The sequence below is a fragment of the Paramisgurnus dabryanus genome, chromosome 19, assembly GCF_030506205.2.
Source record: "Paramisgurnus dabryanus chromosome 19, PD_genome_1.1, whole genome shotgun sequence".
NCBI lineage: Eukaryota > Metazoa > Chordata > Actinopteri > Cypriniformes > Cobitidae > Paramisgurnus > Paramisgurnus dabryanus.
In genome coordinates, this window is record NC_133355.1 from 19,832,890 (window position 1) to 19,857,961 (window position 25,072).

Below are 25,072 nucleotides of genomic sequence, written 5' to 3' on the forward strand. Positions count from 1 at the left end.
GACAATATAAAAAAATACTGGAAGTGCCTATAAACTATGTAGTTACCAAACATTTTGTCAGTCACAGAGGGAACTGATTTGCCCTAAGGGAACTTTGATGTTGTTGTTTTAATCCACTATTATACAAAATGTTTGTGTATAAGCATCAAATAAATAAATAAAATGTGAATGTAATCCAAACAGGGGCTCATGTGCAATTCCTCAACTTCTCCACTGAAGCCAACCATGATTTCCTGGAAATAAGGAACGGACCTTTCGACACCAGCACTGTGATTGGCAGATTCAGTGGACAGGACATACCACCATCTCTTCTAACCACCTCGCACGAGACTACCATATATTTCCACAGCGATCATTCTCAGAATAAACCTGGCTTCAGATTTGATTATCAGGGTAAGAAACTAAACCAATAAGGGCAAAAAAGGTAATGAAGGTTGACTAAACTAAAGCAGGTTACAGGTTTTTCTTTTAGCTTTCACATGCTGATTTCCTCAGAAACCTCAGCTTTAATCTGAATTCTAATACATTGCCAAGACAATCAGTCAAGATAACAAGTAAACATGGTAATAACCGTCGCTCTGTGAATCTGTGCGTAAAATCCATCAGGGATCAAATGCTGCTGATGCTGTTATTTTCCCACAATCCAATGCAAAATAGGAATCCAATGAGTGTCGTTCAAATGGCCTTTTTTATCTTCAAAGACGAATGCATGAAAGTTATTGGAATTTGTACCGCGATGCAAGAAAAGTTTGCAGAATTGAAATCAGTTTTTACATAATTATGTGTACATTACCATATAAATTAGGCATTATATCAAACAGTGCTTCCTTTTGCAAAGCTCGCATGACTTTGTCACAAAAGACGCTGTGATCCACAAGATTTTTTTATAATATTCTTTCAGGGCTGAAACCTTCACCATATTTCCTATTTGCATCTTTGACATTTGACAAATAATTTAATAAAGCATCTGTATCAATAAAGTTTTTTTTTGTTTGTTTGTTTTTTTGAGAGTGAGAAGCAAGCATCAGATTTATTTGTTTTTATTTGGCACAGCTTCTTCCAGGATGTTTAAAAAAGTTTGTTTTCTTCCCCAGCCTATGAACTTCAGGAGTGTCCGGACCCTGAACCCTTTCGCTATGGTGTGGTGGTTGGGGCGGGTTACAATGTCGGCCAGTCCATTTCCTTTGAGTGCTATCCCGGGTATCAGCTGATGGGCCATTCCATTCTCACCTGTCAGCACGGAACGACGCGCAGCTGGGATTATCCGTTTCCTCGCTGTGAAGGTACGACCGCCTCAATTTGCTCCTTCACATCAGTAAAAAATCTGGCATGCTTGTTTGCAACGTGGGTTCAGACAGTTTTATTTAGCAAGCAAACTAGTCTCAAGTATTAAGTACATTCTTATTTAAATTCTCAGTAATGTGTAGACTGAAGTAGGAATAATGTGACAGTGATTTAATACAATGAAAGCTACTCTGAAGTTTGTGGTGCTGTTACGCTCCGTTCCCATCATCTCTCTCGAATACAGAGACAGGTAGGGTAACCACACACAAATGCTAATCCAGCCCCGTTATTATAAATCATCCTCACAGATGGAAGGTTTCTTTCCCTTGTTTCCCTCAGGAAAACTGGGATGGGAAAGAAGAGGGTTCTCATTCATACACCTTCTCCTTGACCCACATTCACACACTTATATTAATTGATTCGATGAGTTATTTATACAGATGGTCGCATGCACACAGGGACGCCGAACGCACGCATGGGAATAAAGACGCTCTAGGGAGTTTCTCAAAGGGCTGTCATAGATTTCACAGCTTCTCCGCCATGCGCAGGTATCGGTGCCTTGCACAGGTAGATCTTCAATAGAGACATGCCATGCATTACAATAATACACACAATGAATGGAAAAACTTAGTGCCAACCTAGGCCTTGTAAGAACACTCTTGCAGGGTGGGTAATTGAATTTGTGGTAATCGAGGGTTCTGGTGTGGCAGCGTGTAACAAGGAAGAATAGATATGAAAACACGCTGTGTAATGTGCATGCTGTCAAACTGAAAATTGAAAAATGTGACTCTTTTGTTCAGGGAAACTGATTATGCTATTAGACCTTCGCAGCACCTTCGAATATCTTGTCCCTATGAAGGAGTACAGCAGAGCCACCTTCATTGACTTTAGTGGCCACTTAACATGTAAATTACATTTGTGCTGGTTTGTAAAGTCACAGCTGAGGCCATTCTTTGAGGATATAGTAAGTTTTGTAACCTAGAGAGAATGATCAGGACAACATAAGTGTTAAAAAGTAAAGGATTATCATAGAGGTTTACATTGCACTTCAGATTTTTCTATCTGGAATAAAACTATTAACATACATTATGCTGTTTTTAAATTTTATATATAATTTTTATATAATTGCATTAATTTGTTTTTGAACTTTATGAATGGATGTACACATTAATTTATATTTAGATACGTAGATAGTGATACTTTAGATACATGTATGTGGGAATACACTGTATAGTGAAAGCCTGGTATGGTGAATCTGGTCATGTGTTGATCGTGATTAGAGATAGATTTTAAACTGGACCGTTGTGAAATTAATATAGTTTTTTTATCAGGCTCTGATGTTTAAGTTCAGTCATTTCACTTTAATGGCAACAAAAAGGTTATTGGTCAGTAAATGCCTGATTTTACAAATCATAAATTTCATTTATTTTCTTGGGCACAACATTTAGTAAACAGTTGCAAAATCATAAAACATTTAACTAAAAACATTGCAAATGATGAAAGTCTGAATGTTAAAATAAAGAAACTGAAACATACATTAGGGGGCGCTGTGATCCATTTCACCATAGATATGTATGTTAAACGATGTCTTACAGTATAGCGGAGTCTCTAACATCATCACCGGCGGCCATCTTGTCTCAGTCATTTCGCTCACTCGTAGCATTATGTTTTAATGATGCATGTACTTTTAAATAACCATAACTTGCTCAATTTTCTACCGATTTTCAAATGGTTTGGTTTCTTAAAAAATTTATTAACCTGACTATAATTATGGATGCTTGAACATGTTTCATGAACATTATTCATAAGTATGCAGTGGCATAGGTACATCTCTGACGTTTATAACAATCCAAACCATTTGAAAATCTGTAGAAAATTGATTGATAGCACGTTATGGTTATTTAAACGTACATGGACCATTAAAACACAATGCTACGAGTTAGCGAGCTGACTGAGACAAGATGGCCGCCAAGTGCGGAAGTAGACCTCCATTGGCCAGCAGTGCGGGCGAGACATCTGGCCTTTATAATACATAGCTATGCATTTCACTGCCACATTCGTCTGCAAAAACTGTATTTCTGAATGGCTTCTGAGTGGATTAAAGCGAAGGTATTTGACAAAGATATAATATGTGCAGAGAGCATTATTAAAGCAACACCAAAGTGATGTTTTTTACCTTAAAATAATGTTTCCAAAAAAGTTTCAGTCGTTCATCCACTTGAAACAGGGTGAACGGCACTTTCACATTCGCTTTGCAGCCCTCTATCGGCCAAAACCGCACTAAAGAAGTTTCCAACCGTTGGTTCGTGGTCCTGTAACTCGAGTGAAAACTACAAAAACTTTCTTTACGGCAGACTTACAATCCAATCAGAGCCAGCTTTGCTGCAGTAGACTAAATTATTTACGACAGTGGTAATGGACAATTCCGCTTTCAGCCTGTAGGGGGAGCAAAGAGCAAAAACTCTTTAGTGTTGCTTTAATATCATTATCTCACTTTTGACAGAAGTGCCGTTCATTGGTTTTTGCATGACCTCCTTTTTTGTGCAATTTTTAGTGACAAAGGGGACATTTAGAATGTGTATGTGAAGTTTTGGCACAAAATACCCAACGGATAATATATTATAATGTGTTAAAAATGCCACTTTGTATGTGTGAGCATAAATGTGCTGTTTTTGGGCGTTTCCTTTAAAATGCAAATGAGTTGATCTCTGCACTAAAAGGCAGTGCTGTGGTTGGATAGTGCAGATTAAGGGGCGGTATTATCCCATCTGACATCACAAGGGGAGACAAATTTCAATGACCATTTATTCACATGCTTGCAGAGAATGGTTTACCAAAACTAAGTTACTGGGTTGTTCACTTTCACATTTTCTATATTAATAAAAGCATTGCGGACCCAATTATAGCGCTTAAACATGGAAAAAGTCAGATTTTCATGTTATGTCTCCTTTAAGATATGTCAGTACAGGCTATTTTCAGTTAGGACAGCTAAAACAAGAACTTTAGTCTTGGACTAGACTAGAGTAAAGCCCTGTCTGGGAAACTGCCCCGGGTGTCCAGGACATTTTTCTGTTCTTGTTGGTTATGACTATTTTTAGCTTGATTCCAGCGCACCTATAGGTATGCAAGGTTCTCAGTTCTCTGAAGTTTAATGCTTTTTCATCTTAAATATGACATAGAAATGATAAAGAAGAAATGTTATAACGAACATATATCCAGATGTACAGTGCAGCAGACTTATGCATTTCAAAAGACCAGACTTGGGTGTAAGAACTATATGCCAGATAACTGTATTTATTTGCATCCCTCTAATGTATTGCAGCACCTAAAACTGACCTGCAAGATTGGGGAATTGCACCATGCAAATTCAGTGCTGACTTTGAGGTCACGCTTGATTTGCATAATTCCATAAGTGAATCAGGCGCTAATAAAATGCACACTGTGCATGCAAATTCACACACTTTTATCAGGGACCATTTATTATTAGTGAATTCCCTCCAAGGTCTTCGCATTTGTCTTTGTCTCACCGACATACTTACTCCAGTTACCATCCCAGCTATCACCTGCACACACTGCCAATAACAATTTGCGCCCGGAGTTCCTTATAACCTGTCATGTGCATAGATCGCCTTTCTCGACCCGTTAGAGGGCTGATCGATTCTCTCCTCCATTTTCCCACCAGCCAGGTCGACCTGTTTCCATCTACCGCATTTACTTTCCTTAACTCAGCTCACTGCAGACTCATATCCTCGCATCCACACTCACCACTCAACTTTTTTGACCAATCGATAGTGTCACCATGCATTTCTGCTTGATAGTGCGGTGTTTTTTTAAATCAATGCCTTGATCGATACTTCATTTAACAGGTAAGGAGGCAAGAGACGGCCCGCACAGCATTTGGGATTAACATAGGCAGCACTCTCAAAATTCAGTCGGAGATGAAAAAAGGAAGATGGAAAAAGCCCAGGACGAATTGCTAAAAGATAGAGAGGGCGTGAACGAGTGGGAAGGGATGCAGGGATGGAAAGACCTTGAGAGTCAGAGCTTTTCTGACTGTCCCCATGTACGCTTACAAGTTGGGCCTATCTTTTCTGGCCAGCCGAATCACATTGATTATTTCCTCTCTGACTTTGTAGCAACAGCATGGGATCAGTGGGAACAGGAAGGGGATTTGAATTCATATGTCGGGGGCTCATTTAAATCATTGGAAACAGGGACACATCTATATAAATGCAAAGTACCGGCTTTTTTGAGATGAAGTCGGACTGAGAAAGTGAACTACCGTGAAGTCTAAGAGATTTTACCCATGCACCATTCATGTTCCCATTTTCTTCGCCACTTCTTATCTCCCTGTAACATTCTGTGCAAGGCTGCCTTAAAAGTTAAATACGTTTTTCATGTCTTAATATGTGTTAATTTCTTTGTGTTAAAGTCCCCTGTGGAGGTAACATTACATCCGAAAATGGCACTATCTTCTCCCCTGGTTACCCGGAGGATTACCACACTTCTGCAGACTGCAGCTGGCTGATCACAGTGGCTCCTGGCCTCGGTATTCGGCTTAATTTCACCCTTCTGCAAGTCCATGGCCCCCAAGACTTCATCAGTGTCTGGTGAGTAATCTGACTTCCTGTAATCGTTGTCTAATCAGATAAGTCTATAGCAGCTCTGCTTGTCTCTTTCTGTCTTGTCTAGCAAAGATCACATTTATCTCAGACTGGTGTTTAATTAATGATACTCTTTACAGAGAGTTATGCAGGTCTACTCACCCAAGATGAAGCCCTGACACAGTCGTTTCTAAGACATACTACTGTAAAATTATTTCACATTAATCAAAAATTAATCTCCACCATAAGACTGCAGTGGGCTTTCTTTTGTTTTCACAAAATGCCTTCCAGGAAAATGTTCTTCTATAAATATATAAACATACAATATAGCCTACTTAAAGGAAACAACAGACCCTAGGCTTTTAAACAAACAAACAAAACGGGAAAAAAAACTTTTGTATCCTATCTTCATTTGTTTTCATTTTATAACCTCTTAAATATGGGTAGGTATCTTAAAAAATACAAAATTTTGAGCAAAAAGCTGAAATAATAGCATTTTTGTAAAGGAATTTTGATAAAGATCAGATTCAGAATGGTTATCAAAACATACACAGAGTTTTAAATGTTGAAAAATTAGTTTAGCTTCACATTTTTATAAATAGCGGAATTACAGATCAACCTAAAAAGCGTCATTGACAGTGAAATGTTAATAAACAAATGCTAATTAAATAATAAAAAAATGTTAATAGTTAATAAACATCCCAATTCCTTTCATCAAATGTGCAATGTGTAGATTTTAGCGTCATCTAGCAGTGAGGTTGCAAATTGCAACCCTACGGCTCAGTCCACCGCTCACCCCTCACTTTGAAGCACATAGAGAAGCTATTGTAGCCACAACAGGACAAACATGTCGTTTTCAGAGACAACATAGAAATGAAACATGCCCTGTAGAGCAGTTTGTCCATTTAGGCCTACAGTAAAAAACATGACGGTGACTTCCATGTAAGGGGACCCGCGGTGTATGTAGATAAAACCAGCTCATTATAAGATAACAAAAAAATAATGGTTCATTACGTAAAGTCTTTAAATACCACTGAAAATATAAGAGTGTACCGTATTTTCCGGACTATAAGTCGCACTCTTTTATAGTTTGGCGCATCCTGAAACTTATAGTCAAAATTATTTCATATGAACCAAGAGAAACCATTAACATTTACAGCCACGAAAGTCCGCTCTATGCTGCTCCTGTATTTATGTAATTCAATGAATTCAGTGATGTGGAATGACTTCGGGACCTTTTTGAACTTGATTTAGCTTGTCGTGTTAATTTAGCCTATTCAGCCTCTCAGGTATGTTCTGTATGCTATTGTGTATCGTGTAAATAACTTTAACATGTACGGAGACCTATTCAGCCTGCTGTTCTGTGCTATTGTTTAGTTGAATAACTTGCCTTTCCAGATTAAATATCTGTTCTTCGGCTTGGATTTTGTGAAATCATTTTCTAAATAAATGCGACGTATAGTCCAGTGCGACTTATATATGTTTTTTCCTCTTCAAAACACATTTTTGACTGATGCGACTTATACTCCGGAAAATACAGTATATTATATTGCATTTATGTCAAAAAATCCTCCTAATTAATTAATCTGGTCTCCTAAAATGTATTATATTAGTTAGAAACCACTAATATTATTGTAATTGCTCTGCTTTTCAGTTTTTCTCCATTAAGATAGTCTGGCCTCAGTTCAGTGAGCCAACAATTCAGTTAGCCATCCAGATGCCTGTATAAATTCACAGGACAGGACATAATCTGTAGTGTGCACTAGATAGGCACAAACAGATGGTTTTCAAGCTGAATGGTCATGGTTTAAACTGCGTTAGGGTAGTTGGCAAACTGTTCCCTCTCCAAGGGGGATTTGGAAGAGCGGGATAAGCTCACAGGGTGAATTCTTTTTAGATGATGGTGCTAGATTTATTATCCTGAACAAGATCTAAGCAAAGCATCAAAAAACAGTGCAGGCTATAAAAAAGGTTAATAGGAGTACCCCTTAAATCAGACTTAGTTCTCATATATGAGCATTGTACCCTGTAAAGTAACACCCTGTGGATAAAGTCTAACTTGTTTTGTATTTATGGTCATGTTGTCTTTTATTGAGTATAAGCATGTTTTTGTAAATCATTATCTTAATGCAATTTCTTTAAAGGGATGGGCCTCAGGAAACAACTCGAAAACTGGGCGTGTTTACTGAGGGGGAACCCAACAACCCACCCAGCAGCACCTCTAACCAAGTATTGATACGTTTTCGGAGCAACTCTGAAAAAGGTGGACTGTTCAAGATCAACTACCAAGGTAACTGATCAATAATACACTAACTTAAAAGATTGATACAGTATGAACAACAAAAGAAGCCATTATAAAAATGGACAATATATGCGCACACTCTACATTAATGCACAAAACAATTATATGCCAACAATGCTCTTTATACTCTCTCTTGCAGCCTACAGACTTCAGTTTTGCTTGCCACCTCCCATCATTCCAAATGCAGAAATTCTGATGGCAAGCAAGGAATTTAAGATTGGTGAGTTGGGATTGCTTTGAATCATATGCCGGTTTGTGCGTGTTGAAATTGGTGCACCGGCCTGGCCCAGTATAAGTTGAACTTTTGAGCAGTGACGTAGACTGCCAGTTCATTTTCAGGCTTGAGCGCCTCTCATTAATAATGTTCCCAGAATAGCAGAACCAGACGTGCACCCCCAAACACACACACACACTTGCACTTCTCGAGAACTCTTTGAAGAAGAAAAAACACTCCAATGCTGGAGCGACCAATCCCACAATGCCACACTAATATGCTGACTCATTGCCAGGATTCAAAACTGAGACTGATGCTGTGTATGGTGCTGTAAATCCTACTTTCTTCCACTGCAGTCAAGGAATTTTACCTTATACTAGGTTTGTACCGATAAACGATAGGTGCGCAGGGGCTTAAATCCAGCGAGTGGGTTGTTTCTGCTCCCTGGCATGCAAGAAATTTCAATGCTCCTGGACAAAAAATGAAGCAAAGTAGAGTAAATCAGCTTCTTTTTTGTCCACCAATTCAGTGACTTGTCATAAATGAGAAAAAAAGTGTAAACTATTGCCCCGCCCCCTGATACTATCGTGTATTGGCGATCTCACGATAGGATGATCACTATGGGGCATATCATGCAACACTACCTAATACTATTTAATAATAGTTTTATTAATGGTTTCATGTTTCAAATAATGACCTCACTGCTTCTTAAATTATGACTTACCAGCATTGATATGCATTGTATCTGCGATCCATTGACAACGCATGTCTGATTTAGAAAAGGAAAATGAATCATTGATATTAATTGTTTTAAATTGGCCCTTGGGACAGCTTAGCAGGCGGCACTGTTGCCTCACAGCAACACAAGGTCCCTGAATCGAGCCCTGGCTGGTGCAGGAGGTCTTGCTGTGTGGAGATTGCATGGTTTACCTGTCAGCGTGGGTTTACTCTAGTTTCCTCTCACAGTCCAAAAACATTCAGGTTAGGTAAATTGGAGATGTCAAATTGCCCTTTCCCCAATGTGTGTGTATAGACGGCATGAATATAGCCATACGGCGTTAAGAAAAAAATGAATAAATAAATGGGCCCTGAAATGCATGCATATACACAAACACAGAGCTCTATCAAAGCATGCAAAGCTTCTGTGAGAAAATGATTCTTTGTAAGCCTGTGTTCCAATATTTCAGGGGAGTTAAACGGTGCATTAGGAAACCGCTGACTGAATGTAACCAAAAACAAACCTTGGCTCCCCTTGCATGCAATGAGCTTTTCTATAGCTCTGAATAATGTGGATGTAGTTTTTATCCACTTAGCTGAGTCACAGGGCATCTGAATGTTTGTGTGGCGACAGCAAGAGGTGCTTATGAGATCCAAGCCGCCCTCAGTGAGCAGCTGATTGGTGTTATGAATGTAAACCGTGCTTCCTTAATTACACTGCAATGCAGCGCCGGCACGTCAAGTCTCCATTCTCTTCTTCTTCTCTCCGATTTTATCCTCACTGTCAGCCATTAAGTGAGACAGTGAGAGGACGTGGCCTTCATCGAGGCAATACAACAGCAGGAACAGCCAGATGTTGCTCCTGTTGTTCCGAGATCCTCGGAAATCCCAGGTTCTCCATAATATTTCAGAAGGTGTGACGTGCATCTGAAAGGCAATTGATGAAGCTGTGATGAATATTCTCTCCTTCTGTTTCTCCTCTCAAATCTTTCCACAGGTGACATTGTGCGTTACAGGTGTTTGCCCGGATATCATCTGAATGGAAACAGCATTCAAACCTGTCGCCTGGGGACGCACCTTGAGTTCGAGGGGCCTCCACCTTCATGTGATAGTAAGATATAACTCTTTGGTTTTCTTGAAGGTCACCAGCATATCGTATAAATGCTTGTCCTTGTTATAGATGTTATGATGAGAAAGATAATGCTGATCCACTAGGCTCATGTGCATAGTTTGGCCATTATTATGCAGCTAGACCAGCCATGCTTTTAAATGTTTTTCAGTTCTTTTTAAATTAATATGCATTTTATGACTTTATACTACTGAGAAACATGTATTTTAATAAATGCTGTTTTATATGTTTAACATATAACAGTATATAAAAATTCATTTGACATTCTTAAAATTATTAATGTACATTTCGTGCCATACCTAAATGCAAATATGATATGATCTTAATGTTTGAAGTTCATGGACATTTTACTCGATGTCAAATAGCAATATTCTTTTTATATTCACTCACTACCTACAATAATATTAATCTGGTTTTAAAAAAGACAGATCATGCGGTTTATATACCATAAAGTTCTCCCCCACTGTCTTGTGATTCACGATGGGACTATTGATCTTGCTGCTTGGATCTGCTGTATATGAAGCTACATTATTGCCATCGCTTTAGATGTGGAGATGAAATACTTAAGCATCTGTCAAGCAAACCCCATGAGTATGCTAAATGCTCATCTACCTTTCCCCCAGCTGCTGTTATGTGATTTCATATGGCATTTCACATAAACTGCCTCAGTTCTTTTTTCATTATATTTGTCTCTTTAGTCTCACTACAGTAGAATTATCTCTGAGCTGTTTGTGTGAATCCCCTTAGTGTAGGTCTGACTAAAAAGTACTGTATGTAGATATCTAAAAATACCTAAATCATGCCTTTTTCTTGTCATGGTTAATAATAATTGGGCATTACTAGCAGAGTTTTGTGGACTACGCACCGTAAAAGTACAGTACCTTCCCATTTATAATTACTGCAGTAGTTTCACTGTGTGTATATATATTTTTACAATAAACTCGAACAGGGCTAGGAATTGACTGCGGTGTAGCAGAATAGTGCTGTGCAATCACAATAATTAGTTTTTAGTGTCTGCATTACTAAAATATCTTATATTTGCCCCATTAGCTGAAATGGTGCGACTACTGAACTGGTGCTTCGGTTCCCACTGCGGCATTAATAAATAATAGGGTTGGTTTTAATGCTGAATGTTGATTTCTGTGCATGTAAAAGTTTACTAGAGGCAACAATCACTCAGCTCACAGCTAAAGTATTGTGGGAAGAAAAGATTGCGGTAATGTTTAACCAGGTTATAACACAGTTTTACTGGTTTTCTGGCTAGTTTAAAGTGATGGTTCAACTAAAAATGAAAATTTTGTCATCGATTAGTCACCCTTGTGTTGTTCTAAACCTGTATTAATTTGTGCGTGAGATGTGCGTATAGGGCTGGACAATAATTCAATATCAATATATGTTGCGGTATATATTTTTTCAATAACGGTGATACAGTATGGCTTCTAAACACATTTCCGATATTTCGATATACATTACAGCGTCCCGTGGCCGTTTGCATGTCACGTCTAAAAACACGTGTTAAACGCCAGTTAATGCGCTTCTTCCTTCACATCGCGTGGCGTCTTTTGCAGCTAAGCAACCATGAGCCGCGCATTCCTGAAAACGTAATGCCTGATCGGATTTAAATTATCTGCTCATCTGTGCCTCGCTTCAAATCGTATCATTGTTATTATGCGATCAATGAATTTCGTGTTTGCTCAGAGAAGAGCTGTCACTCAGAATACGAGAAGGAGGTGCATATTTTCAACATATTACTATAAAAGTAAATTGATCAAAATTATGGAACTATTAATACTGTGACTGAAGAATTTGTTATTAAAATGATCCATTAGTTTGAGACCCCTGCATTACAGCATTTATCACTGACTGACATTCAGATGAACCTTGTTAATATTAAAGGTGAGCCCTAAAGTCTGATTATTTGACAGTGAGTTTACATTTAATTTTGTATGAAAGCTAAATACAAATAAAAAATGAAAATCAATTTATTTATACCATTTTTATTTGTGTAAATATTATATAGTTTTATAGGAGAAAGTTTCATAGACTTGGTAAATTCATTTACTTAACAATTAAATTAACTCAATATTTTGGCGTGCGCATACGATAGTTTCACGTGCACATGCGATAGTTTACGTGCGCATGCGAAACTAAACTTTATTTAATTTCTGCTCCATGTCCCCTTAGGGGCTCTGTACTTTTGCTTCTATGACAAACTGCTAAAATATTTTCTGTGGACCAGCGCTGCGCTGCGAAAAAAAAACCTTTTTATGGAGCTGGTTTGGGCGTGTTTTATGCAAATTACCAACCAATTGCACATGTCTGCTCATGTAGAACACTCCAAATTCACTAACGTAAAAACAAACATAAGAATAAATTCATGTATGTATGCACGTGATGTAAATTAGGTGGAAAGTTTTCGTCAGAAGTTCAACTGTGCGTATTTTTAAGAAAAACGTATGCAATTATTAGTAAATTAGACCCAATGTTTGTAACAAAGCCATGTTTAAGCACCATTGACTACCATAGTAGTGTTTTATCCTACTATGGAAATCAATGGTGCTTCTGTTTTCTGCTTCATTTTAAAAAATATCCTTTTAACCATAATGGATATCATAAAGTATAGAGATGTCACATGCAAACATTGACAGTATTATCCAGCTCTTTATCACTTGTTAGTTACAGTAATCGAATCATTTTATTCGCTAATATGCAGAATTTGATGTGGTTACATTTGGATTGTGCTTATCCAGCATAAAAGCAGACAACACGAGTGGAAATTAACATAATAAAGCATAAAACGTTATACAGTTGCAGTTAATCCATTATATTGTATTAAATTAAATTAATTTTGTTATGGAAGAGAATCCAGCCCACACTGTATTCAGTATCAAACGGAGAATACCGTATAATTACTGTAAAATCACGGCAAATGATCACAGTGTTTGGTAGTTAGCAACAAAAGGCTGTAAAGCAAAAGTAAATGTGATAAAATCTCCTGTGTAAGTACGTGTCAGTGCGAACAGAGGTCAGGTGGCAAAGTATAAAGCGGGAGGTAACATAATTTGATTTTTTTTATAGTATAGCAGTCCCAAACATGTACCTCCTCAACCTTCATGCTGGAGTGCTCCCTCTGAAGCAGTGTAATTCATCCTAACATTAATTAGGTGTCGGCAGCTAATTGCTCTGGCTATATGAAAAGCCCCTTATACTGAGGGCCAACATAGCCAGCTGACACCCGCTCCATTTGGTCGAGGTGCTGCCTCTGGCTGTCAGTCAGATTAAGTATGCCGTCAGACGCCAGTGGGGGAAAAACTAGGGCCTGGTGGAATGAGAGACGGGAGCATGAAGAGAAAATAAGAAAGCTATCTTTAACATGTACAGTGAGATTACATCTCTATTCCAAAACTTAGTGAGGTGCCTTGAAGCTGCCTTCATTATCATGAAACCTCATAAATGGCTTATTTGGAGTAGATGGGCAGCAGCTCCAAGTACTTCTCCACACGGGAGACTCGCCTGTCTGTTGACGTCAGCATGTTGCTGGGATTTAGGGGAAATTATGGAATTTTATTACAACAAACACTATTTTTAGTATTGAATAAAATGTATATTTAAAGTTAATATTACGCTTGCTTTGTATCACATGTTGGATTTTTCATTTAGAGGAACTCAATAGTCCAGAGCTAATAAAATACTAATACAAACAGGTAAACAAATCGAGTTTGATTTCTAAAGAACCCCAGAAAGACATGAAAAACACACAAAGGAAAAACAGATAGAAGGAAAAAGAAGAGAAAGGACAGTGATGGGTAAGCAAAGCTCATTGAGATGCAGAGGATATCCAGGCTGCAGGTGCACCCAGCTATTAAATCACTGCTCTCTCTCTCTCTCTCTCTCTCTCTCTCTCTCTCTCTCTCTCTCTCTCTCTCTCTCTCTCTCTCTCTCTCTCTCTCGCCTCATATAAAAATGCATATCCTGAATCGCCACACACATTTCTACATATGAGGAGCCCAGATCCAAAAGCCGCTAAATGACACCTCAGTCAAAAATGAAATGAGGATATTGACCGAATGCTCTCAGTACATATTATGCGTTCATCAAATACTTTCACTTCAAATCCGGTCATTCCGAAATATATACCAACAATAACGGTTTGTTGGCAGAATCCATTAAGAACCTGATTAAAAATGCTAATTTACAAGAAAACATGTCAGACGCACTTAGAGGGTTTTCCATCTGAGCTCTTCATGTAATCCTCCGATCTTTTACATTATTTCTGTCTTGTTCTGTCAGTAAGTCTCTTGCCTAGAGAGTGAGGGAGGAAAAATTGACTAGGGAAGTGCATTCCTTCTGAATCGCTTGCCATTATGCAAATCAAGATTGGAAATTTCACATTCAGTCTGACATCTCCACTTTTTAAGTGTGTACACACATTATACAAGTCTTTTTTCTGAACACCTATAGTTTAACTGTTTATACTTATATTCAAATACAGAATTTCAAAAAATATATATGTATTCACATAAAATTTGAATCTGCTCATATTGTCTGTATGATATAGATATGCATTATAAATGTTAATGCATATACAGACGTTCAGATGCAAACCGTCTGTGATCCTGATGTGATCCATGGTCGTTTCATGCGGTGTTGTTCATCTAGTTCATCCAATTTATCCAATTCATCTTCCTCCATGTGTACAAAACATCGACGTGGCGTTTAGTGGATTCTGCCAACAAAGCGGTATTTCTGAGTGGCCTGATGCTGGGACCAAGCAGGTTTTTAAGCAAAGATATTTGATTTAATACGTGCCGAGAGCATTCGGTTAATATCATTATTTAATTTTTGACGAAGGCGGCTTTTATTCGTTTTTGCATCTGAGCTCCGCATACAGTATCTACTCACATGCAGTCAAATGCAGTATCTACGTACACCCCGCCACACAAATGTTATACCAACCTTATGATTTATAACAAATAGTAATTCTGCACTTCCCCCATCTCTTGCTCATTTTGAAATTCAGTTTTTCTCCTTTATGGAGTGTGCATGTGCACATTTGTTGTGTTTTGAAGGTTTTAAAACCTAGTTTATTGGCACAATTGATCTGCGTGTGTGTTTGGACACACACAGAGCTACTGAAATGAGCCGCTCTGAGAAACAGCCAATCAGAGCAGAGCTCAAAATTATTATTCATGACCTTTTTAAATAAGGTAATAAGAGACAAATCCAAAGGTTGTAAATGAACAAAGTGTCTCTGGATCTTTTTTTACCTTAATTAGTACCCAATTTACCAAATATACTAATAATTGCACTGTTCTCCAAAATGAATTCCTGTGTGATGTGATGGTACTCAGTTACAACAAAACACATGGCTAGATGGCCTGTGTTGACAGTTTGCTGCAGGTGTGACATTTATCCTTGACAGCTGGAAATAAATGCTGTACATTGACATTTTAGATGTATATTCTATTGGGATTTTTTCCTTCTTTTTTTCCGTTTCATTTGCAATTCATTGCATCCCATATGAATTGTCACCGAAGGGTGACATTTTAAGTTGAAAATCCCTTTTTAGATGCCAACCCCCTCTCTTACAGTAGATAATCTTTAACTGTCATTGTTCGAGGAGCATTTTTGACATGCCTTTTTCTCTTCTGTCAGAATCTGCCGCCAAAACTGTTGTTTACATTCAACCAATGACAGTCCATTTCAAAGTGGATTTGGGGATAAGGGCGACCTCAGGGAGTTAATTTTGCTATGCAGGCCCCTGGTAGATGAGGATTTTGCCTGGATATTCAGTCTAGAGGGTCACGCATTTTTTCGTTTTGTTCGGGCAGAATTATCCTGTGAGCTTTTTTCGCAGATCTCAACGGCTTGGTGAGCAACCGGCGATGTCTGGTGCACAGGGTTTACTTTATTCTTTGCAATATAACCTGATTTAAAAATGGATATACTGACAGCGTAAATATTAACAGTACGCGCTGTTATGATGTATAAAATATCAGCCGCCTTACAGGTAACAGCCGGCTTTCAAACAGCTGAATGCATCCGTTACACTCACAGGCGCACTTTAAAGAATTTTATTTGTGAGCGCAAGCACCAAGATGCACAGATGTAGGTTATTGGTGGCATATTTTTTACCTGAACGCATTATGCTTTATGCAGTAATGATAGACTCAAGCGGACGTTGATACGCACCAATGATAATGTTTGTCCTCCAATGAAATCACACTCACATTTTATGTTACCTTAGAGGCTCTGCAGTAAGTCCCAGGGCTCCTATATTTTACCCTCATAAAGGAAGCGTGTCAAAACAGCAAGCAACTGCTATATCATTCCTGCATATCTGCCCGAGCTTTGCGCAGACACCGTGGACGGCCACAGTAATGTATGCAAGTGTGATATATCTATATATCTATTTCGAAGCAACTTTAGTAATTTAATTATTGTCACCGAAGCGATTTAGTGGTCTGTGAAGTAATGTAATTATAAGAATAACTTATCTGACGTCTTACACATGAAGCTGGACATTGCACATCATGCGTGAAATTATTGCTTTGACGAATGTCCGTCATAATAAGCGCGCAGAGCCGTGGGTTTAAATGTTGGCCAATTAAGGTGCTAAACCAGTTACTAAGGCCAATTAAAGAGGCTAAATATAGAAACGCATCTGGATCTCATTATTTATAGGGTTTAAGCAAACTGACACACTCCATCAATATTCAGATAAGCAGGGGTGATCAATGAGATTAGCTGGTTTCGGAAAACGAGAGCCGCCTATTCTTCTCCGTTGTGCAAATCTCACGCAGCTATCAACTCGATCATAAAGTATTTACGCCAGCAGGGCTCCGAAGCATCAGTGCATTTATTTAGCAAGATGAGTAATAGAAAATCCATATTTCATATCCGAAACGTAAGTGTCATAAATATTTGATAATAACAATCTCCCTGCCTTATGCCAGGTTTGCTTCCGTACATTCTCTATGTAGTCGCTCATCCGTGACATCCACGTCATGCCAAAGAAATGGCACAAAAATAATAGAATTGTGTTGGAGATTAGGCTTTATCCATTTTTGCTGTCATTGGATTCTTACTTTGTATGCAGACTGCTGCAGAGAAAATAAGAGTCAGGCTTCTGAGATTTGAGCGAAATGCCTGTGAAGGGGCACTGCGTAGCGCCTGATAATTCAAGGTAAAATGTGGGGAAATGTCACAGTGAGCCCCATAGGAATATCAATGATTCAGAGCGATGATGTCGTGTGGCAACAGGCTGGCTTCATGAACCATGTGAGCAGCAGTGATCAATGTTGTCTGGGTTATGATGGGTGCTTTGGATTATCATCGACCCGCATTTGGACCTTTACCGTAGATGTTTACTGTATCCATACATGCATAGAATAGGACTTGATTTTACACAAATTGTTCAGTGATTTATTTGCTGCCTAAATTAAATTAAGCTATAGATCTCTTGCTGTTCCTTTACAGTGGCTCAGTAGGTAAAGCATTGTGTTAGCAGCACAAAAGTCATGGGGTCGATTCCCACACATGCTGATAAAATGAATACTTTGTAATGCACCGTAGGTTAAATGTGTCTGGCAAATGCATAACTGTAATCTAATGTTATTATGTGTAGTTTTCTTGAATCAAGTTTTCTTTCATGTGTTTTTTGAGTAATGGTGTATAATGATTCACAAGGTAGCTTTGATGGTCAGAACTTGCCTGTAACTAATCTTACTGTTTTGCACCATGGCAAGCATAACTGATGCTAAAACCCTTTCCTTTTACTAATTTATTATAATCGATTATATTATATAATGTATAGAGCTAAACAAGCTTTTCTTTCTTCTTCTCACAGTTACCTGTCCCATGAACGAGGTGCTAACCGCCTCTACGGGTATAATCCTAAGCCAGTCACCGGGTAGCAGTCTACCCCACTTTGAGTCCTGCTCATGGGTGGTAAAGGTGGATTCAGGTTACAACATCACTTTCACCGTTGAACACTTCCAGACCAGCAGACAGTTTGATGAGCTTGAGATATTTGATGGTGAGAGATGTTTATACTTTATACTGTAATAAATCTAAATTTATGCCATAATAACAACAACAACTGTTTAGAATTATTATTATTATTAATAATTTTATTATTATATGTGTTATTATTAGTATTGTTATTATTATTATTTATTATAATAATTATAAAGTTATTGTTTTATTTATTATTATAAAGAATAATGACATTATTAGTATTATTCATATTCGTATTAGTATTGTATTTGTTATTAGTTTAAATATGTGATAAGTATAATTGTATATAATTAACACAATTTATTAAGGTTTTTATTTTTTAAAATTGCGATGAAATCTGAGAATGAGATTGAATTGGATTGAAACATAACAGCCCTGATGCTGGTTCAGATGAGCAGCGAGATGTTTTCCTTTTCTACTCTTTCCAATACAATTACTGACATCCACTTCACAGACCACCTCGATGTATTGAGCAAGAGAGAAATTTGTAGAGGGGTCAATAGGGATGACCCCTGCTTTGACTCAGTGTAAACCCCTTTGTAGACGGCAAAAGAAAATTGCTTTAGCCAGAAGGGGTCTGTTCAGGGCCATTCTTAGGTCAACGGCTGTGCTGGGGTCAAAGTGATCCTATTTAGACTTAGATTAGGAACTGGATTAGAGGTCAGATGGGCCAGATGACACACATGAAGAGTCATCACATTTAACAGGTCAATACAATGGACCACAAGTATAAACAAGACATACAACTTTCAAATAAGAAAAAAAAATAATAATTAGAAGGAAAAATATACAAATAAGATAATGGCAATTAGAAATAATATTTATATAGTGTTTACTTTATTTATAGTAACATTTGAGGAGTTCTAATGCAAAACCCTCTAAGTGCGGCTGAAATGTTTTCTTTTAAATTAGCATTTTTAAATCTTTTGTTATTTTGTTTATGTTCAGACTTTAATGAATTAACTTTAATGCCAAAGGTTATTAGTTAACTGAAATGCTTTATTTTCACAAATATAACTTTAGTCATTTTATTCGTATTTAACAAATTTGACACTCTTTCATTGCAAAACTACATGCAAGCTTTTTTTTGGCAAAAACGCCACTTTAAAAAATTCACTTCTTTGGAAAAGACATGGAAAATATTTGCAAAATCACTAAGGATGCAACTACACTTTAGGGTGCAGAGTGATCCATGTGACTGCTGTGTTGTATTCAGGTCCAAGTATTCACAAGGGACCCAAGTTTAAACATGATTCACAGAAAAATCTGCATGGCATTTAGCAGATTCTGCCAAAAAACTGTATTTCTAAATGAGCTGAGGGCGGGATTTGAAGCAAAAGTATTTCATGAACATATAATACATGCAGAGAGAATTCAGTCATTACAAGGCTTTTAGAGGCTTTTTGCATTATAATAATTATTTTTTTTTTTGTGAAATTTTCTTATAAACGTGAAATGACACTTAGATGACAGCCCTCCCACTCAGAGCTGTGTTGTGCTGCGCACCCTTGAGAGTGACAAAGCGCTTCTGCTGGTGTGCATATCTGAGTGTCATCCAGGAGCAGTGTGAGTTAGTCCCAAGGGGAGCCGGCACGCTCGACACCGATTATCCTTTCAACTCGCATCACAACACCAAGCAGATTTCACTTTTCACAACATGCCAAAACCAGACAGATCATACCAGATCCCCTCACCTCCCTGCAGCTCGACTGAGACCCCACTGTGACATCTGCAGTAACCTTTAATGCACACAGGCCACTTTGAGCTAGATCAGAGTTAAGTTGACCTGAAAACGCCGCCGGTGGAGTTTTTGAAAGGAATGCTGTCGTTCGGCATTAACCATGAGAAAAAAGAATAGCTGTTGTGACAGAAATGCATGGCAAATGAGCCAGTGGCTTCACTGCTGTTGCTAAACATGCCAATTCTGAGTTTGTAAGATATTTGTCTACTGATAGTGGGTGTACGTGATGGGATTAAAATAAAAAGAAATCCTTTTTTAAATCTATCATGATCAGCTGTCTAGTAAACTGGGAAACCGTATTGAGTTCAGTTAAACTCAATATACAATGATGATCTCATATGTAAAGTGTTCACATATATTTTTATATGTTTGGATTTACAACATTAACTTTTTATGTGCTGTATTTACTACTGTATACAAATCCCAAATTCAAGATTCTGTGACTTTCAGAAGACCTAAATACCTTATTAATATCACTATAAATACATGTGTAATAAAGGTTCATTAAAATGTCAGAACAAACATTGAAATTTGAGGTTGTCAAACATACACATCTGTTGTGAGATTTTTCTTGATCTTTGTTAACGTTAGTTAATGCCAGTACAGTTATTCATGCTAGTTCATGGTGCCTTAACTAATGTTAACAGTTACAACTTTTAATTCTAATAATAACGGAGAACTGGGGCAAAAGTAATGCGTGACGAAAGTAACAAATCAATTTTCTCAGAGCCCTGATAACATTTGCATTCCAAACTATGACAGCATCTTTAGCACGCAACCATTGACAAAGTTGACAAATATCGCGTTATTTTGTCACCGTTTTGCGCGTCTAGGTCCGGAAAGCTGTACATTCCTAAATCTTCATTTTTTTTTTTTTATAACGCGTTGTGTTTCGGGTTTCATGTGTTACAGTACTGATCAACCTACAGGTTATTTAGTGCTGTAACACATCCTGAAGTTTGAATTCTCAGAGTTTTTCAAAATAAAAGTAAATCGTGTTTAAATGTCAGGAGTTCCTGTCGGGATGAAAGCAACACTTGTAACTTTTGTCCCGCTGACAATACTGTTGCATTATGTAAAAAATGTATATTGTTATAATTTGATTTAATTTTATAGTGTTCAAACTGTTATTTTTTATTTTCAACAATTCGTGTGTTTACTGTCGGGTTGCTTTTGAAACATTTGATAAAACTGAAATTTTAAATGAAAATGCAATTGCATTATTAAAGGGATAGTTCACCCAAAAATAAAAAAAATTCTGCCATCATTTACTCACTCTCATGTTGTGACAAACCTGTATAAATGTCTTTATTCTGATGACCACAAAGGAAGATATTTTGAACAATGTTTGTAATTAAACCATTTGTGGACCCCATCTACTTCCATAGTATTCTTTTTTCCTACTATGGAAGTGAATGGGGTCCACGGACGGTTTGGTTACAAACATTTCTCAATATATCTTCCTTTATGTTCATCAGAATAAAGACATTTATGCAGGTTTGTAACAACATGAGAGTGAGTAAATGATGATAGAATTTTCATTTTTGGGTGAACTATCCTTTAAGATAAATGACAAAATATGTTTGCAGTTACATATTAACAAGGTCACAGTCATGTATATTTACTAAAAACAAGTCTAACACAAACATCTTTCTTGTTTTGTTGTGTTACTTTTGAACGACCTATGTGTTACTTTCGTGAACAATGCGCTATATGTTCAAAGTGAAATTATACTGTTGTTTTAGATTTGATCAAAATTCCAGTTGGTACCAAAGCAAAAATATATCGCTGTCTCATTTTTTTTTTTTTATGATGTCCCCTGCTCTCCCCTATAGTAAATGCTGAAAATAGCGTGAACTTTAATAAATGCTTTAGAGGTATTGTTCATTGTTAGTTCGTGTTAGCTAAAGCATTTACTAACAGGGCTCCAGACTGCCACCAAATGGTGGCATTTTGCTACCAAAATTTGAGAGTGTGCCACTGAATTTTACATTCAGTCGCACATGTGCGACCAGTAAATTTGGACCTTTTTTGTAATGTGACATTGAATTTGAAACAGCACATTGTACTTTCTGCATCTATCATCAAAGTATTTATTAGTAATACAGTGAAAATTTGTAGAAATGTCATTATTTGATTAGCATGTTGATTTACACTGTGTGCCCCTACATTTTTTTGTTGCGCCCCTAAAAGTGCGCAAAACTTATAATTTTTAATATCTCTCTGTTCACTGTTTTACTCGCAGGTCCCTCAAGACAGAGTCCACTGCTTATATCTCTGAGTGGAAACTATTCATCTCCCCTCAGTATCACCAGCTCCTCAAACAGAGTTTTTCTGCACTGGTCCTTCGATCACACGTCGAGCCACAAGGGTTTTCGTATCCGCTACTCAGGTGAGGATTCAGATTCATCATCTAAACACTTAAGCTCTGGCAGATGATGCAGAATTGCATATGGATTTCCCCAAGTCATGTTTCTTGCACCGCTGAGCCGCAGCGCTTCTAAAATGATATTTTTAAGTTCAGAGTTTGTAACCTGAATTTAATGAATCTGAACCTGATTGAATCTGTCAGAGTTCCTGAATTAACATGCGACTTGCTTGCTGACTTGAGGTTTGTGACCGCGTGCGGTTAAACATACACATTCCCAAAAGGGAATGTAGTTACAATTAAATGTATTTTAATTTAAGAAATATTAAAATAATGTTTGGTTTACAGCTTGTTTGGCATCAAGCTTGTGGCTTCATCAAAACCTGGTGCTTTCTCAAGTCTCAATGGCATTATTGTAAATGAGTTATGAATATTTAAAAGGTTTCCTTATGCTCCCAATCATTAGTTTTTGAGAACAATGAGTAATCACATCTTTGTCTCACTCATCAGGCTCGGTCTCATGTCATCAGCTTCCCTCGCTCCCTCCTCGCATGATAGATTTTTGATATAGGGCCGTTTGACAGTCTGAGTTCGCGGCTGCAGCACACCTAGGTTTCCTGCTCAATATGGTTTCCCTTCTGTAGCGATACCTCAGCGGGACAAAAAACAGATGGCAGGACAGACATAAAGCTTCGTACTGTTTTCTTTCCTAATCCATCTTTTATCTCCGCAGACTGTAGCAAGTCCCACTTCTTGCACACACAAATGCACATTGGTTTGTTTCGGTTTTGTTGTAATGACCGTTTTATGTACACTCAACTTTGTGGTTTTGGTAAATGACTATAATTAAGTGGCAAGGTCTTGTATAATTTACCGAAGACTATTTTGTGTTAAAGGTTAGTTAGTGAAAGAGAGACCAGCAGAATGAAAGTTTGTTTTCATTTATTCATTATTAAATGCATAGTTGTGAGTCTTAACCAGGTAGTGAACAACTGTTTAATACAGCTATATACTACTGCAAGTAGTTGCAAGAAAAGGCAAAATTTCCACTAATATTGCTCTTATGTCCAGTCCTCTGAAACCAACAATTAAAGGAATCTTTTTAGTCATATTGTGGGCAGCATAGCATACGAAATAAAAACTACCCACAGCACTCTAAACTATTTAAACCATAATTTGGAAAGTATCCTTTAAAAAAAAAATGCTGGGCTATTTTTAACCTACGCTGAGAAAATGATTTGTTCAATTTACTCAATTTTTAAGGTAAGTGGTTGCAATCAATTTATTACGTTTAAACAAAAGTTTTTCTTTTCATTTTTTTGTTTCTAATATTTTTTGTTTAGAAGTAGCTTAAATAAATTGATTGCAACCACTTACCTTAAAAATTGATTAAACTGAATAAATCATTTTGTTTAGTCAGATAGACAAACCTAGCCATACATTTGACCCAACAATCAAACGGGTTTGGTTTGTCCCTTTTTGACCCAGGTTGAAAATAAATTTAAGTGTATTCATAATATGTGGTCGATAACTATTCTGAATTGCACAGCCTATATTATTCAAAGCTATCTCATGTATTACGGCATTTGATCAGAAAGTCCTTATCGATCTAAATCACTGTTAGTTTGATTCGTTTATAACATGCATTTGAAAAAGCAACACTCGTCAAACATTATCATTATACATATTCTTTATAATCATGAAAGACCTGAAAAGGCTTCGTCTGCAGCGCTTATTGAGTTTCTGCACGAGCGCCCTCTGGCTTTTGGATGTAGCGGCATTTCATCGTAATTCATTGAGAAGCATAGCAAGCATCATCAGCCGATATATCGGTGCACCCCAATTTAAAGTTAAACAATATAATAGGTTAAACATATTACGGATGTGATAAAAGCATACCTGTCAAGTTTTGGATTGAAAAATAAGGGAAATTTTCTGGCACCCACCGGGAGCAGTCCCACCACCCCAACCAAGCTCCAGTATCCCTTACTTCATTTTAATACATGTATATAAGTATAAATATATAGGTATAAAATCACTGTCCCACTGATCGAGGTTTACATGAGTTTTTTTTTTTTTTTTTGTCAGGAGTGCCTTCTGTGTCTGTCGTAGCATCCATCATCCCTGTTTTTTTCCGCTGTCACTCATCATCTGACCACACACACTAACCTCGCGAGGCTAGTGACAGAGCTCAGATTGGAAATGTATTTTTTTCTCCGCCGGGGTCCGGGGTATTATTATTTTTTAATAACGTAGGTTAAAATATGGGAGATTTACGGGAAAATACTAATACGGGAGAACGGCAGAAAAGAAGGGTAAAATACGGGACTTTCCCAGCCAAAATGGGATACTTGAGAGGTATGGATAAAAAGACTGAACACAGAGGTGGTAATAGAAACCCAAAGTTTGTCTTTTAAAACTCAAGGATTTACCCTTGCACTACAGTTTCTTCTTCTTTTCATTATTCCTCGTCTTAGACTGGGTTACAATAGCTTTCACTCTTTTCATCATTTTGTATGAGGAACTAAAACACACGGGCCTTTCACACAGTACTCACACAAAATGTTAAATAAAGTTTAAATGTAACTCAATCTTACATTTAAGTTTTTCACTTATATCTAAAGCGACTTGAATGAGATGGCATTTCATATTTTGAGCAAACAATAAGCATGAGATTTACTTTATCACCTCTGT

At 37.5% G+C, this 25,072-nt stretch overlaps 1 protein-coding gene across 1 annotated transcript in view; it reads left to right on the top strand.

Moving 5' to 3' along the window:
• csmd2 (CUB and Sushi multiple domains 2) overlaps window positions 1–25,072 on the top strand; it is a 364,270-nt gene that overhangs the window by 304,667 nt on the left and 34,531 nt on the right. Inside the window, exons 41-48 of the mRNA XM_065292427.1 lie at window positions 184–393; window positions 1,095–1,283; window positions 5,717–5,894; window positions 8,033–8,178; window positions 8,330–8,410; window positions 10,119–10,232; window positions 18,100–18,288; window positions 22,256–22,402. Coding sequence (XP_065148499.1) covers window positions 184–393; window positions 1,095–1,283; window positions 5,717–5,894; window positions 8,033–8,178; window positions 8,330–8,410; window positions 10,119–10,232; window positions 18,100–18,288; window positions 22,256–22,402 — 1,254 coding nt within the window. The remainder of the gene's footprint in view (window positions 1–183; window positions 394–1,094; window positions 1,284–5,716; window positions 5,895–8,032; window positions 8,179–8,329; window positions 8,411–10,118; window positions 10,233–18,099; window positions 18,289–22,255; window positions 22,403–25,072) is intronic.